The sequence below is a fragment of the Phyllopteryx taeniolatus genome, chromosome 11 (genome assembly GCF_024500385.1).
Source record: "Phyllopteryx taeniolatus isolate TA_2022b chromosome 11, UOR_Ptae_1.2, whole genome shotgun sequence".
Taxonomy (NCBI): Eukaryota; Metazoa; Chordata; class Actinopteri; order Syngnathiformes; family Syngnathidae; genus Phyllopteryx; species Phyllopteryx taeniolatus.
The window spans coordinates 21,261,124-21,275,338 of NC_084512.1; the positions used below are offsets into that span (position 1 = coordinate 21,261,124).

A 14,215-nucleotide genomic window follows, 5' to 3' on the forward strand; every position below is an offset into this window, starting at 1 on the left:
AGTAATAGTTTTACTTAAATAGAATTTTCACTTCAAGAAAAAAAAAAATGTTGGACAATTATTTGACAAATCGTTTTTGTATTTTTGGGGGGGGGGGGGGGGGGGGGGGGGGGAACATGCAAGAGGCCATAGTTGCCGCCCCATGTACAAGTAAGCTCTTTGCCCTCAGTAGTATGGCAATTCAACGCACTAGTACAACAACTGTCGAGTAACAATTTCTCCACTACTGTATGACATTTAATTACTTTATTAGTTTATGTTTACTAGTACTAGTCCTAATATTAAAACTACAGCAGTCATTCGATTCTAGTCAATTCTACGAGTTAACACATTCACTGCCATTGACGGCTTTAGAAGTCAAATATGTGTGTTAACCGGGAAGGCTGGCAGTGAATAACATCCAGCGCTTCACTAGTTTTTTATTTTTGTCTCACTAGTAACATGTAGTTGTCCTACGAGCATGTCAAAGTTTTTTTCTGCTACTGACTTCCACTCGACATTGGTAGTGGCAAAAAATGACTAGTAAGACACATCTGTTCCACTAGTGTGTCGAATTGGGCCCTAAGCTTTGACATCAATGATAGCAAACCTGTTTGAGCATTTATTTATTATCCTAGATATGCAGCCTAAATTCCATAATAGTACGCTCTTTGTCCGAGTAGATTTTCACGAGTAGTATTACGGCAGTTGCGCGCAGATTTCAACTAGTACACAGTGTTGCCTTACCAGTAACATGTAGCTGGCACACACAGACGCACATGCTTGCACACACACACACACACACACACACACACACACAAAGACCAAGTTGCTCAATAGTTGGCCTGTGCCATCGCAAACTGACTCCATTAGTGCCACAGCGGAGTGAGTGGTGCCTGATAAAAGCAGCAGGACTCATTCGAAACACCTCACGCAAGTTCATTTAGAACATCCCTCACTACATTTTGACTTATGCCACTCACATCTAATCAAACATACATTAACAACGGAGCCCTCGGAAGATTGCAATATCTATACTGGACTTTTTATAACTGCTCCGTACCAGGGAAATATGGCGTTGAGAGTCGAGAAACACTTACTCACAGCAGTTTGATGCAAAGACATTAGTCATGGCAGCTGCAGTATGATATAAGGGAGCTTCTTCTGCTATTACCTGACCTGGAATACATGTACAACTGAAATTCCGTCTATGAACATACTAAAGAGGCGCACATAAGAGTTTTCATGTTTTATTATGCACTTTACTCCCTCCCCAGTGCCCTTATTGTAACTACATCTGTCATTTCTTTAATGATGCATGTATCTCTGACTTTGTCATCCGTCATTAGAACACAGAAAGAGTTGGAAGGCCACCAAGCAGGAGGAAGAGTAGTAAAAAAAAAAAAGTTTGGGGACAAGTGACAAATCCACTCACTCACTGGGGTGACCGATGACTTTGTAGGTTACCAGTTTCGCAGCATCAGCCAGAGAACGTTCAGAGCTAATAATAAGCTAAGTCAAGGTGAGATAATGGACAAAGTGATTCAAAGGACAGAGAGTGATGAATAGGAAAGGATGTGTAGCTGTCATTTTAACACAAATGGAATTTATACTGAATTGCTCACTATTTGCCAAATTGCTGCTTATAGTGAGATAAGCTGAGTTGACTGCCACTATACAGCGATTGTATCTTAAGTCTGGAGACTGAAAATTTGGCTGGGGTCCAGTCCAAGGTGTACCCTCCCTCATACACAAAGTCAGCTGGGATAGGCGACCCTAGTGAGGATACGCTTATGTAAAAGACGGATGGATAGATAGTCACAACATAAGCATCAATACTATAATGAGTGGCACCTAAATGTCTCCTTATATTACGATTATATTCCTAATACGAATGATATATTATGATGTACCTAATGTTGTGTCCAATGACGATGATTAGAGCCGTGATGACTCCCTTGTTGTTTATGCTCGGGTCAAATAACATTGCCAGCAGCATAATTTAAAACCGAGGCACCCCTCGGGCACAGTAGAGTACAGTAAATGTCACCGTTAGACTACCGAACAAGATCCCTTGTGGTCAGCACACGGAACGCAACTGCTGCTTTCATTCGGCGCAATAGTAGTTACAACTGGATCAACCCGTGGTTCCGGGTCATTAATAAGCATCGATAAAGTCTTTTCACCAAAATGTGTGTGTGTGTGTGTGCGCGCGCGTGTGTGTCATTGGACATGTAAGAGAGGAAGCCCGTGTGCATCCTCTCCATCATATGAAAAGCACAGTCATCAATAAATCAGCCGTGTATGCATTATACATGGCTGTCTGTGCATCACAAGTGCGCCCACACATTTACACAAAAATAAACTGCAAACACAAATCTACTCAGCACTCTTGCTGCAAAATCAAGTACAGCGGGAGAGGATTTTTCTGCTATTATTAATGCCATATATACATCTGTGCTGGTCATTCCTCCAACAATGTTTGAAAATGACAATTGTGTATGCTCTACGTAAGGTGCTATTGTTGGAGCTGAGGGTTATTTGAATGTCTTCAGTTACATCTCTATGCTTACAATCACTGCCACTGCGGTGTTTACTTACTTAATTTTGTTTGTGGCAGCACGGTGAAACAGCAGTCAGCACATCTGCCTCACAGTCAAAGTCCTGAGTTTACTCCAGCTTCTGAACACATCCCCAAAACATGCATGTTTGCATTGCACGATCAGCCCCCCGCAGTCCAGGGTGCACCTTGCCCTCAAAGTCAAATGAGATCCAGCTCACTCGTGACCCTAATGAGACAAGCTCAATAGGAAAATGGATAATGAGGTTTGAACCAGCACAGTTAGCACATCTGCTTGAGCTCAAAAGGTTGTGGGCTCCGTGATAAGCGGCGTAGAGAATGGACGGACGGATGTCTGCTTAGATCACACCAACTTTGATCTCTCCAACTTTTTCAGATCTAGCTAGTTATACAGTGTTCCTCCAATATTCAAGGGGAACTGAGCTTATAGATGAAACAAGATGGCGGCAAAGCACTACTTCTATATTAGACAGGGCTATGGCCTTACTAAATGAAGCTCTTCCTCTCACTTCAACATAGTTCCTTGGCATCAAGATGGCCTCAAAGCAATAATTTCATATAAGACGGGGTTTTGGCCTGAGCACTAAAACACCAAATAGCGGAGTTCTTCAGTGAATAATGGTGGATAGGTTTCCCCAAAAAAATCTGTACATGTGGGGAAAACACTGTCATTTGAGTCTTCCAATGAACTGAACTTACCAAAAATAACAAATTGTACATAAACTAATGACAAAGAATGCAGAAAAAAAACATACTAGTTAAAAAGCCGTTTGCCAAGAAATGTCATGCCTTCTTACACAACATTTTCCTCTGACAATCAGCAACCCAAAAAAAAAAAAAAAAAAAAACCCCACACATTTTGGGACCCAACCCCAAGTTTGGAAACCTCTACTTTACAGGCTAGAAAATGATCACACAGGAACTGCAACAAAACTCATGGCAGGTTTGGAGGACACATTCAGAACTGAAGCACGTGCAACCACACACACACACACACATGTAGTACATGCATACACACAAGGTCAGCAATGAATTTAAATAGACAGTGTGACATTCAAGAAGAGGGTCCATATTAAATGATTAACAGAGATGTGTTTAGATGAAACTCTGTGCACTGAGGTGACCTCCAAGCGCACCTTATCCTATATCAAGAGTCCAACACGCGCGCACACACACACACATGCACACACACACGTACACACACATGCACACACACACAATTGAGAGAAAGTCACGCTCCAGCGATGCCGGTGGAGGGGAGCAGATGAAGCCGCCGACCAGCCAGCCCTCTCCTCCGTTTACCTTTCGCTTCTGCTCCCGGGACGTGGCTCTCCTGCTCTTCCTCCGCTTCTCCTTCTCGTCCTCCAACGCATTCACATCCACTTCCCCCCGATTCTTCTTCAGCTGGGAGGCCGCGTGAGCCATGACGGCCGACGGCGCTTGCGGCACGCGCGCCTCACCTGAGATCCCGGAGAAGTTAGACGACGGTGGCCGCGGTGGACAAACCCGGGATCCCAGAGGGAAAAATCAGTTTAGAAAAGGAAAGGGGGGGAAAGGGAATAAAAATGCCCTCCTTTGAAAAAGAGAATGGAGAAGCGTAGGCTCTCTCTTTTGGGTGTTTCTGCGAGTATCCTGTTTGTCCTTCCTTGTGGCTGCTGCCCTGCTAAGGTCCGTTCCCTCTCTTCTTCTAGACTTCAAAGTGATGGAGAGGAGTCTTCTCCTCTTCCTCCTCCTCCACCCCCTCCTCGGGCGGCAGCGTGAGCCGAGAGGTGAGGACAAACCGGGTTGGAGGGAAGAGCGGCACGGGATGGATGGAATGAGGGAGGGAGAGAGAGAGAGAGAGAGAGAGAATGGAGGGCGGCTGCGAGGGGAGTGGTTACCATGGCAACCACCTTCTGTTTCACTCCATCCTCCTAAATGGTCCTCGCCGCCCCACCATACACACGTGTCTCTGTGTCTGTGCGTGCGTGCGAGAATGAATGAAATGAAGGCACAGGTGAAAACTATGCGGGGCCGTTAGGGACATTATTCAGGATTTGCTCTCACACTTACTATTCAAATGCTTTCACATACACACAAACTACTGAAAGGCTCTCATAAGGACAACTCAAACACTCTCATGCGCACGAGTCTTGCTCTCATTTAACACTACTCAAATGCTCTCATTTACTCAAATGCTCTCATTTACACTAGTCAAATGCTCTCATTTACACTACTCAAATGCTCTCATTTACACTAGTCAAATGCTCTCATTTACACTACTCAAATGCTCTCACACCCACACGTCTTGCTCTCATCAACACTACTCAAACTACGCGAGCATGTCAAGCACATTCTCGCTCACATCACTGGCATTCACGAGTTCTTGTTAATCATGCTCACACGTGAATAGTGTTAATCTTTTATTAGGTCGTTCAATTCAAAAAGTGAAATTATAGACATGAACTGCACGTTGCACACACTCAGAGTGAAGTATTTCAAATTTAAATTATGTATTATTTTGATGATTGTAGCACATAGCAAATAAAAAAAATCCCCATATTGAGTAACTAAAATATAACGTCAAACGAAATAGTCAATTAATTCAAGAAATAAAGTGATTTTTAATGTAGAAATTAGGCTGGGATTTGCCCTCTGAAAAGTACTTCAGTGTTTAATCACTCTATGAGTACTGAAGAAAAACTTTTCAACTATACACACACAAGGGTCAGGTTTTCATGTTTCATTTCAGAATGTTACTAGTGGTTACCACTGTATAGAGTTAGAGTGTCCACAGTCTCTTTACAAGTTAAAAATAAACAAAATAAAATATTTTGTAAGGGGACTATGTGGATACACAGTGGACTGAGCCCAAAATTTGTGGACTGGTGAATTTGTGAACGCTGTAGACTCAAATTTACATATGTACATATTTTGTTCTGGTTTTTATGTTCTATGGGTGACCAAATTTCTGAGGGACTCCTGTGGGCAGCGCCATACAGTACTGTGTGTGCGCGTGTGTGTGTGTGTATATATATGAACAATTTCATAGAGCATACAATAATACTCAGGCATTTATTCTCTCGCCTCTGTGGTGACAACTAATACTAGAGTTTAGTTGAGACCTTCTCACTCTCTTTTTCTTGTTCCTAATTATGCTGCATCTCTCCCAGTAGAACATGCCAGGCAGCACTGGCACAAGTTAGTGCTACACTGAAGGCGCGCAACTCTCAATTCAGACTTGCCTGTACACCATAAAACCACATGTTGAAAAACACAATTGTGATTGAGAGGAGGTTGTGAATGTCACTTTGGGGGGAAGGGGAAAGAGGGGACCACCATCCACATCACTCGCATGTACTTACTTGCGCCATGAGATTCTTTCAATGCCTTTCAAGTAGCGATCGATACGAAACATAGGAATTTAATAAATGTTTGCACGTTTGCATTTTGAAAGCTCAGGATCCCCATATTACGTCGTGATAGGTCAAAAAGGACCAGAGGTGCATTTGTTTTGCCTAAGAGTAAAGTAAACAAAAAATAAAAATAAATACAAATAAATGCTGTCCGATTTCAAATGTACTTCACAGCCGCCACGCTCACGTCACACGCAGCAGATTGGCCGCGCGTGTGGCAGCCATCTTTGTGTTTATCCCTGCACGTGCGGCGTCGCAAGGAGCCTATCCGGGTCCTTACACTACCATGAGGCTGCCTCAGCATGTGCCTGTCGTTTTTGCAGCATAATCAATGGACACGTCTTTAACCCGTAGAGGGAGTATTAGGGACCATATAGGGAAATTGCTGAAAGGTGGTGGGCTCGGACAAGCCTCAGGGGACGCATAGCCGGTGGGCACCCGTGAAATTCTCCTCTCTCTCCTCCAAATCTATCCCTCCCTCTTTTGTTATCTTTCTTTCAAACGCCATGCAACCACCAGCCTTGGAAAGTGGTGATGTTGGGGGGTGACGCTTACTCTCAGCCCCATCGTGCATCAGGGGGTGTCACATTATGCCAAATGATCATGCCGTTGCTAGGCGAGGACCAATGGAGCGGCTGCGGGGAGGATAGGATGGATGGATAAGGAGAGCGGAGAGGTGAGAAAAAGGATTGGGATGGGGGGGTCACAGGAAGGGGGGCTGGGTACATGTGCACATGGATGGTGGCGGTACCAAAAATCATCTAGGAATGTGAAATGGTCGATTAAATGTAAAAAGCCGCAAGACATAAAGGTTTTCATTGATAAAAGTCCATGTGTAGCCTAACAGCTGGCCGGGGAGGGGGAAACCTTTGTATAGTAAAAAACACTCCCAAGGTAGATGTCAAATCACGGCACTACATTTACTCCAACACACACACACACACACAAGTAAGTTCCAGAGTTGACGCCTTTTGGAACTTTTCCACCCGCCGTTTCCGGGCATGTTGCCAGGCAGACATAAGGCCATTGACTTTTAGTCCCAGGTGCCAAAATATTACAGCCACGGGACACAAAATGACAAATTTGCTGGCACGAAATAGTCCCAAATATGTAATTCCTAACCCAAAAGGGGCTGTAACACTGCCTGACCACTGTGACAATAATAACTGTTCATTCTGTCACTTGTATTTTTATAGGCAGCACAAAAATATAAAATACCATTCATCCATCTGTCCGGAGTACCCGTAGAAAACTCACGCAAGCACGGATGGAACATGCAAACTCCTCAAAGGAGCCGAGATCCCAAACAGAGCTGTGAGGCAGACACGCTAACCACTAGGTTACTGTGCTGCCCACTAAAACAAGCTACATCACAGACACACCTGCAAAGTCTAATAATATCCAATAAAATAAAATAAAAACTCATATAATCGCAGTGGTAGTTTAGAATGGTGTATAACTAATGTACATCCTATTGAGAGCTGTTCCTAATACTGTATTTTGATTATCTTCTTTAGGTCTAATAATATTAAAAACTAGAAAACAAACCCAAAAAATATTGGCTACAATATGTTTGATAATTCTTGTTTTTGTGCAGTTTGGTACTTGAGCGTCTAGCGGGATTATAGTCCTTATTGTGTATAAAGCAGTTTATTATAAGGGGGTTATAGTAGTTTATAGAATACGTTTATGAATTCTTACTGTAATTATAGTCATTCCTGAGCCTCGCTGAAAACAGAAATCAGCTGTGAAATGTACTGTACTTCATTTGTCCATTTCTTATCAATGCCGGTGAGCTCCTTTGCTCATAGTCTTCGGCTCCCACTCGGAAAATTCCCCAGAGTGCAACCTGGCCAAGCGAGGCAACAATCTCATTGACCGTTTGACCTTTACAGCCACAACAGTGCATCCCGGCTGGGGAACCAACAGTTTGGGAGGGGGGTGGGGGGTATAGCATGTGTGTGTGTTTGGGGGGTTGAGTTTGACAGGTCACGCTGAGGGCGCACAATAAGCAATTACACTAATAGCTTTAATAATATTACAGCTTGGCTTCATGATGCTTTTGAAGTATCATAAGTCCCTCGAAGCACATATACACTTAAATTATTCATGACCTTTTTATTATTTATTTATTTTTTTAATGGCATCGTCTGGCAAAGGACACGAAAAAAATGACAAAAGACTTGAGGGTCGAGTTAGGGATATTAATATAACATATATTTTTGGAGAAAAATATATCTTTGAATCATTTTAAATAATTTTGGGAAGTTCTAGAACAAGTATTTTAAGTATTAAGGTGATTTGAACATTAGGTATGCTTAAATTGACATACAAAAAGAAAATAGTGAAATTAGCAAAAATAAACAAGTAAATAAATAGTTTTTTTTAATTATTCCTATCTTCCAGAAGGCACGTGTAATTGTTTTAAAGAAAAAGAAAAGAAAACAGGAAAATGTTCAGCCTCCTCTTCCATCCTGAGTGCACTTGGCCGCTTTTTGTATTGTGCTGCCCTCTAGTGTTGTACCATGGAATGCTGAAAATGTGCTACAGAGGCTTCTGCAAAAAAAAAAAAAAAAAAAGATACACCAATACCTCGAGAACGTAATATTTCTTTATTTTGCCTCACTTTTGATCTTCACTAAGATTCGACTTGCACAAAAGCTTCTTTTAAGCGTGAATATTTACAGTATCTCACTGGATCTCAGACTGGACAAGAAAACCCTTCCAGCCAAATCAAATGGAAGACATAAGACGAGAATGAAAGGTGTAGGGGCAAACAGCAATATTGACTGATGGGGAATAGTAATAGATCCACCAACACAACACCGACACATAACCTGAGAGGGTTTTGCTATGATGTCATGCAAAGATGAGAATGGGGGAATTTCCTTTTATGACAAATGCAATTAAGAGATGAATTTCAGCCTCAATTTAGTGTATTTATATTACATTATATTAAATCCACTCATTAATACACAAGCGGTCCAGGTTTATGACCCAGAGGCTGCATACACACTTCCTCATACTATCCGTTCATATGCATCATTCACCCAATTCCATCATTTAATTCTGTTGTCTCTCCTCCAGATAGCAGAAAAATTACAACGAGACGTAACCCACTTTGCTCCCACTAACCTACCAAAATGTGTGTCATGACCAAAAAACAAGAGCAAAGTGTCCTTGCACACTTTGCCCACAGAGGGGCAGCCATACATTTGCAGAGGAGGAGGAGGAGGAGGAGGAGGAGAGTGCTGAATGACTTGAGGCTGGGGTGTAGGTTTGTTTTTGTGTCATTCTAGGTGAGTAGAACTAGTGAACAGATGTGTCGTTGTCATTTTTCATTTATTTATTTGTCCACACAAAAAAAAGTGGGTCTTCCACAGCTCTCATTCATGCATCAGTTATGAGAACCAAAATGTGGGTCACGAAACCAGATATGAATGAATTTGGGGAGGACAAACTGCAGCTTAGAATTGCCTTTAGTCCACATGTCTTTTAAAAACAAAAGTCGTGAATGCACTACACGTGTGCATCTGTTGTCACGATGCATACCGAGTATAGCAAGCATGCCTCAGCTGGACCTCCTCCCAAACTAAGTACGCGAGGAGGTGAACACACCAGGTTACATCAGGATACATAGACGGAGGGGAGGTGGTATTTACACAGGGCTGTGTGGTTCAATGTCATTTGCTTTTTTTGAAAATATTATCATCGCCGCAGCTGATTCTTCAAAATGTATGTTTTTGTATACAGTGAACTCTCGCTATAAGGTTGACTACTATGAATTATTCCTTGAAAAACTCACCTATTTGCATATCTTTAGGGTAGCTTTACGCCCTAAAGTGCCACAAGATGGCGCCGAAGCCCTGGAAAGGAATTAGTGTCAAATTAGTAAAAGTGACATATCTCGACTGGGAGTCTCAGATCTTTGTTTAAGTAGCTCAATTTAACCTGGGTTGTTGGGGGAAGTTAGGAGAGTCTTCTCCGCATGTGCACTTCTGGTGCATTGTCTTCTCTTTCTTCTTCTCTGAATTAAATCATCTGTAAGCCATTTTTTTAAGGGTAACATGATGAAGATGAATTTGAAATTATGTTAACGTGTTTTGGGATCATAGTTTGTGTTTCATTTATGGTTTAAACTATTAATATGGGCAATTATGAACATTTTAGGGGGAGTCAATTACTTGCTTATTTTTGCTATTTGTCCGCTGGGGACACTACAAGGAAAACCTATTAAGATTATTATTATTATTATTTTTCTTTTTTTTCCCCTACAAAGCAATCTCATGATAAATGGCACATAATGTAATGTATATGCAAACATTTATTTTTCCGTTTTAATTGGAACCTTGCTTGAACCAAGTTGCGGCTTGCGTTTTGCAAGTGGCTGTAATAGTCCTTTTCGTAAGTTGAATGTATTTACTATAAAAGTAGTTCAACAAAACATCCACGTGTCCATTTTCCACACCAATTACAGTATCATGAACCTAATTTTGGAATGTTGGAGGAAGCTGGAGTACGTGGAGAAAACCCACACGCCTGCAAATTCCATTCAGCTGAGATTCAAACCCAGCACCTCTTGACTGTGAGGGAGACGTGCAAACCACTAGTCCACCGTGGTGCCTCCTTTTCATAAAATTTCCAACATATTTCTCTTCTGAATAAGACTATGACAACCACAAGCTGCAATTAGAGCCAAGCAAGGCTCCATTTAAAAATGACAACAATGTTCAAGTTTAAAAACAAAATGCTTACATCCTTTTTGCATCATGTGCCATTTCATCATGAAATTGCTTTGTGAAAGAAAAAGATGTCAATAATCTTAATTGTTTTTCCTTGCAATGCCTCCAGGCTACAGCGATGGCATCAACGCAATAGCCAAACAACGAGAACAAAACAGCTGCCTGTTAATGAAGAATCGTATCAGTGCGGGAGAACGTTTCTCGGTCCGCCGTCTTCCACGGAAAAAGGTTGAGGAATAATAATTTCACGGTCTGTTGGCGAGCGCAAAACCGAGGACGCCTTGCACAATCGCGGCCAGTGTCTGCCTGTAACCGCAGTGGTGCAATAAGTCTTCCCCGCAAAGTGCAGGGCAGCTGAAAAGTAGCCACCGCTATTACAGTGATGACAATGTCTCCATCATTTCTTCTTCAAAATAAAATAAAATAAAATAAACCTAAAGAAAGCATTCCCATTCCTTTTCTATTAAACGCATCCATCAAAGCACAACACTTTGCTGTGGCGTCGCAGGAAGTCCAATCATATTAGGACTTTCCCAGAAATGTGTTACAGACAAAATGATGGACGACCTGCGGCCGAGAGGGAAGATCAATTTGGGCATTAATAAAACATCCTTTTCCGATTCGAACCATTTCCAGGAGGCTTGAGTGGTTTTTAATTGGAAATAGATCGTAAACGGTGCATACTTTTTTCCTTTAACAGCTTTAACGGAGGAGAAGAACACCATAATGAGACTTCAGGTTGATTCAAAAGAAGGGGCTTCACATTCATTTGTGGTAATTAACAACTAAATTGGGACACAGAGCAGAGAATGTGATTTAATTGTCACGTCATGGTCGCATCACTCCGGAAATGTTGCATATGTCGCCTACAGACGAACAGGAACTGGCTCCGCACCAGCGTGGGTGATTCCACTGCTAATTCCAACTCGGAAGAAACCTTCCGCCACTCTGGTGGGCGAAGTGCTGAGTTATTCTGAGACAGTTTTTTGTTTTTTTTCCAATTATTTTTCTATTTGAGAGAATAAACATTACATCACAGTCAGGTCAATTATCTGGAGGTGGACTATTATTTGTGCGATTGTATATACAGATAGTTTTCAATCTCCTTAGATTTGCGCAACACAAACGAAACTAACTCAACTTAACTGAACAACTGCAATCCCTACAGAATTCAAAGGTCTCTCACCGCCTGTATGTGAAGGCAAGCGGAAGGAAAACCGAGACCGTTTCACTTAATGACGCTTAATAACGCTTATTTTAGCTAAAACAGCATTGACTTTGCCTAACATTGGCCTCAAGAGTAGATAGCAGTTAGCATGGTGGGAGTCGGCAGAATTCTACATTTCTGATTTGTGTGTGCGTTTATTATAATACCGTGGCAACAATCAACCAAGATAATAATACCCACTAATTCGAACCCAGAACCTCATAACTGTGAAGCAGACATGGTAACCACCCGTACAGCGTATTGAAACCATATTGAAATTCGACACAAATGTTGCATAACAGACAGTAGAGCGGAGAAACTGCAGTCCGAAGGGACAAAATGATGCAAGTGAAAAAGGAGGAAAGTCTTTTTGTATTATTATTATTATTATTTTTAAATCTGGCTGTAGTCTGTGTGAGCTCTACGATTTGGAGTCCGATCAAAGGCGGCAAGCTCGGTGCTTTCCTCCCCATGAGAAGCAGCGGATGCCGCCGCCACCATATGCGTGTGCCCGTCAGTGGGTGCCTGAATGTGCTGGCCTAATGCTTTCTCTGTGCCAGTCATCTCCATGTCTGCGGGAGCCTTCATTAGTGCGGTCCAGGGGTGTTTGTGTGCATTACTGGCAAGTCATTCAGCGAGGGCCTAAAATGGTGTTTACTAAAGGTGAGGGGACTCGAGTCACATGACGACTCGAGTCAGACTTAGGTCGACAATTTTTGGACATGGGACTTGCTTGGCTAAAACTTATGAAAGACTCAACTTGACTTTCACTTGTTAAATGACTCGACAAATCTTGCCTGTTTGCGTTTGAAAATCAGATTTTTCAACGTAGTGTGCCATTTGTTTTGTTTTAAAAAGAAAAGTGATTTGCGTGTGTGTGCACGTGTGCGTCTGTGTGTGTGTGTGTGGCGTGCACACACCTAACAACCCACTAATAATGCTATGATGTGGAATGCAGAGGCCTTTCACGAAGCAAGTACGTGGCGGTAGCGCCCAAGATTGTTTTTTTTTTGGGGTGGGTGGGAGGATTCGAGAATTGTGTATTTGATAAAAGAGAATGTAAACAGCCAAGGTTTGCAACTGAGCGAAAAGAGACCCAACATCTACAACCTATGACCTGGATGAATGAGAATATTCACAGGCAACTACATCTAAATTCATCCATTACTATAAAACCCACAAAGACAGGTAAGCTACCTTAACGTCACACTTTAGCTCACTGATAGTGGGTCAAACAGGAACTATCATGTCTGCTCTGCGTTTAATTGAGGAGACCAAGTATCGTGTTCCCCGCTGTATTTTTTTTTTTTTAAGTGATATTTTGTATGTGTTCAAATATGTTAAAATGTGTTTAAAAGGTACGTTGTAGTACATTTGAGTGTGTTTAAAGCATATTTAAGAAATGTATATGCTCTCTATTTTGCAGATTTTCATTTAGTGATGACAGGGATTCACTGTAATAGACAATACAGAGAGTGCTTTTGGAACCATTAAAGAAATGATGTGATTGTGACTGTGTTACAGCTACAAGTACAGATTTTGAGTGCAAAATGGCCAATTTGCGACTATATGATGTGACTGAGCAACCGTGTATGACTTGACTCTTGACTAACTTAATCCAAGTAATGGCTCGACTTGCTTGAAATTTTGCAGGGACTCCACTGGACTTGCTTGATTTTTGCCACAGTAACTTAGGCCTTGTTTGTAGCTCTTTTGTTAAGACTTGAGACTTCTGAGTTTCACAGACGTACTCCACCCCTTACATTAACCTCCGCGAAAGCCACGTGAGTTTGTGTCGGGGTGCGTGTCGACGTGCGGAACCCGACGGCGGCATGAGAGCGGCGTGTTTGTGAAGCCTCGCCCGCAGCTGCGAGCTGGTGGAACATCCTCACCCAGTGTCGTGTTTCCCTCGGTATGATGGATCGCGGAGACGTGCCAAGAATGGCTACGTCTGAGGAGGCCTCGCATTGGGCCACCGCATCGGCGCGCCATCAGCGTACGTCACACACACACGCTCCACTTACACCCTGTCACACAATTCCACATCTATACCAGAGCAAAGGTCAGACACTGTCTCAGCATTTATAGTTTGTATATTATTCAGGACACATGGATACATTTACACTAAAATATAATTCATAGCCGTCAATGGAAAGTATTCATTAACAGACGACGCTATTTGTGACTGTAAAAAAAAAAAAGGGGCTGCCAGAACACTTAAGGCTTTTTGGCGTGTGCGCCACTCTTAATTTCACAACATACTGTACTCAGCCAGCATGTAAAATTTGTTGCTACAAGGTCTGTAACACGC

The 14,215-nt window shown here is 42.3% G+C and overlaps 1 protein-coding gene across 33 annotated transcripts in view; it reads right to left on the reverse strand.

Moving 5' to 3' along the window:
* LOC133485932 (ankyrin-3-like) overlaps window positions 1-14,215 on the reverse strand; it is a 124,813-nt gene that overhangs the window by 92,121 nt on the left and 18,477 nt on the right. For 8 of the 33 annotated variants that reach the window (XM_061790354.1, XM_061790352.1, XM_061790350.1 and 5 more), the window contains exon 1: window positions 3,863-4,282. The exons of 2 other annotated variants lie outside the window; for them this stretch is intronic. In XM_061790354.1, coding sequence (XP_061646338.1) covers window positions 3,863-3,985 — 123 coding nt within the window. In that variant the 5' untranslated portion in view covers window positions 3,986-4,282. Of the gene's footprint in view, window positions 1-3,862; window positions 4,285-14,215 lie in introns of those variants that run through there. 23 more of the 33 variants (XM_061790351.1, XM_061790344.1, XM_061790341.1 and 20 more) reach the window with 5 other exon arrangements.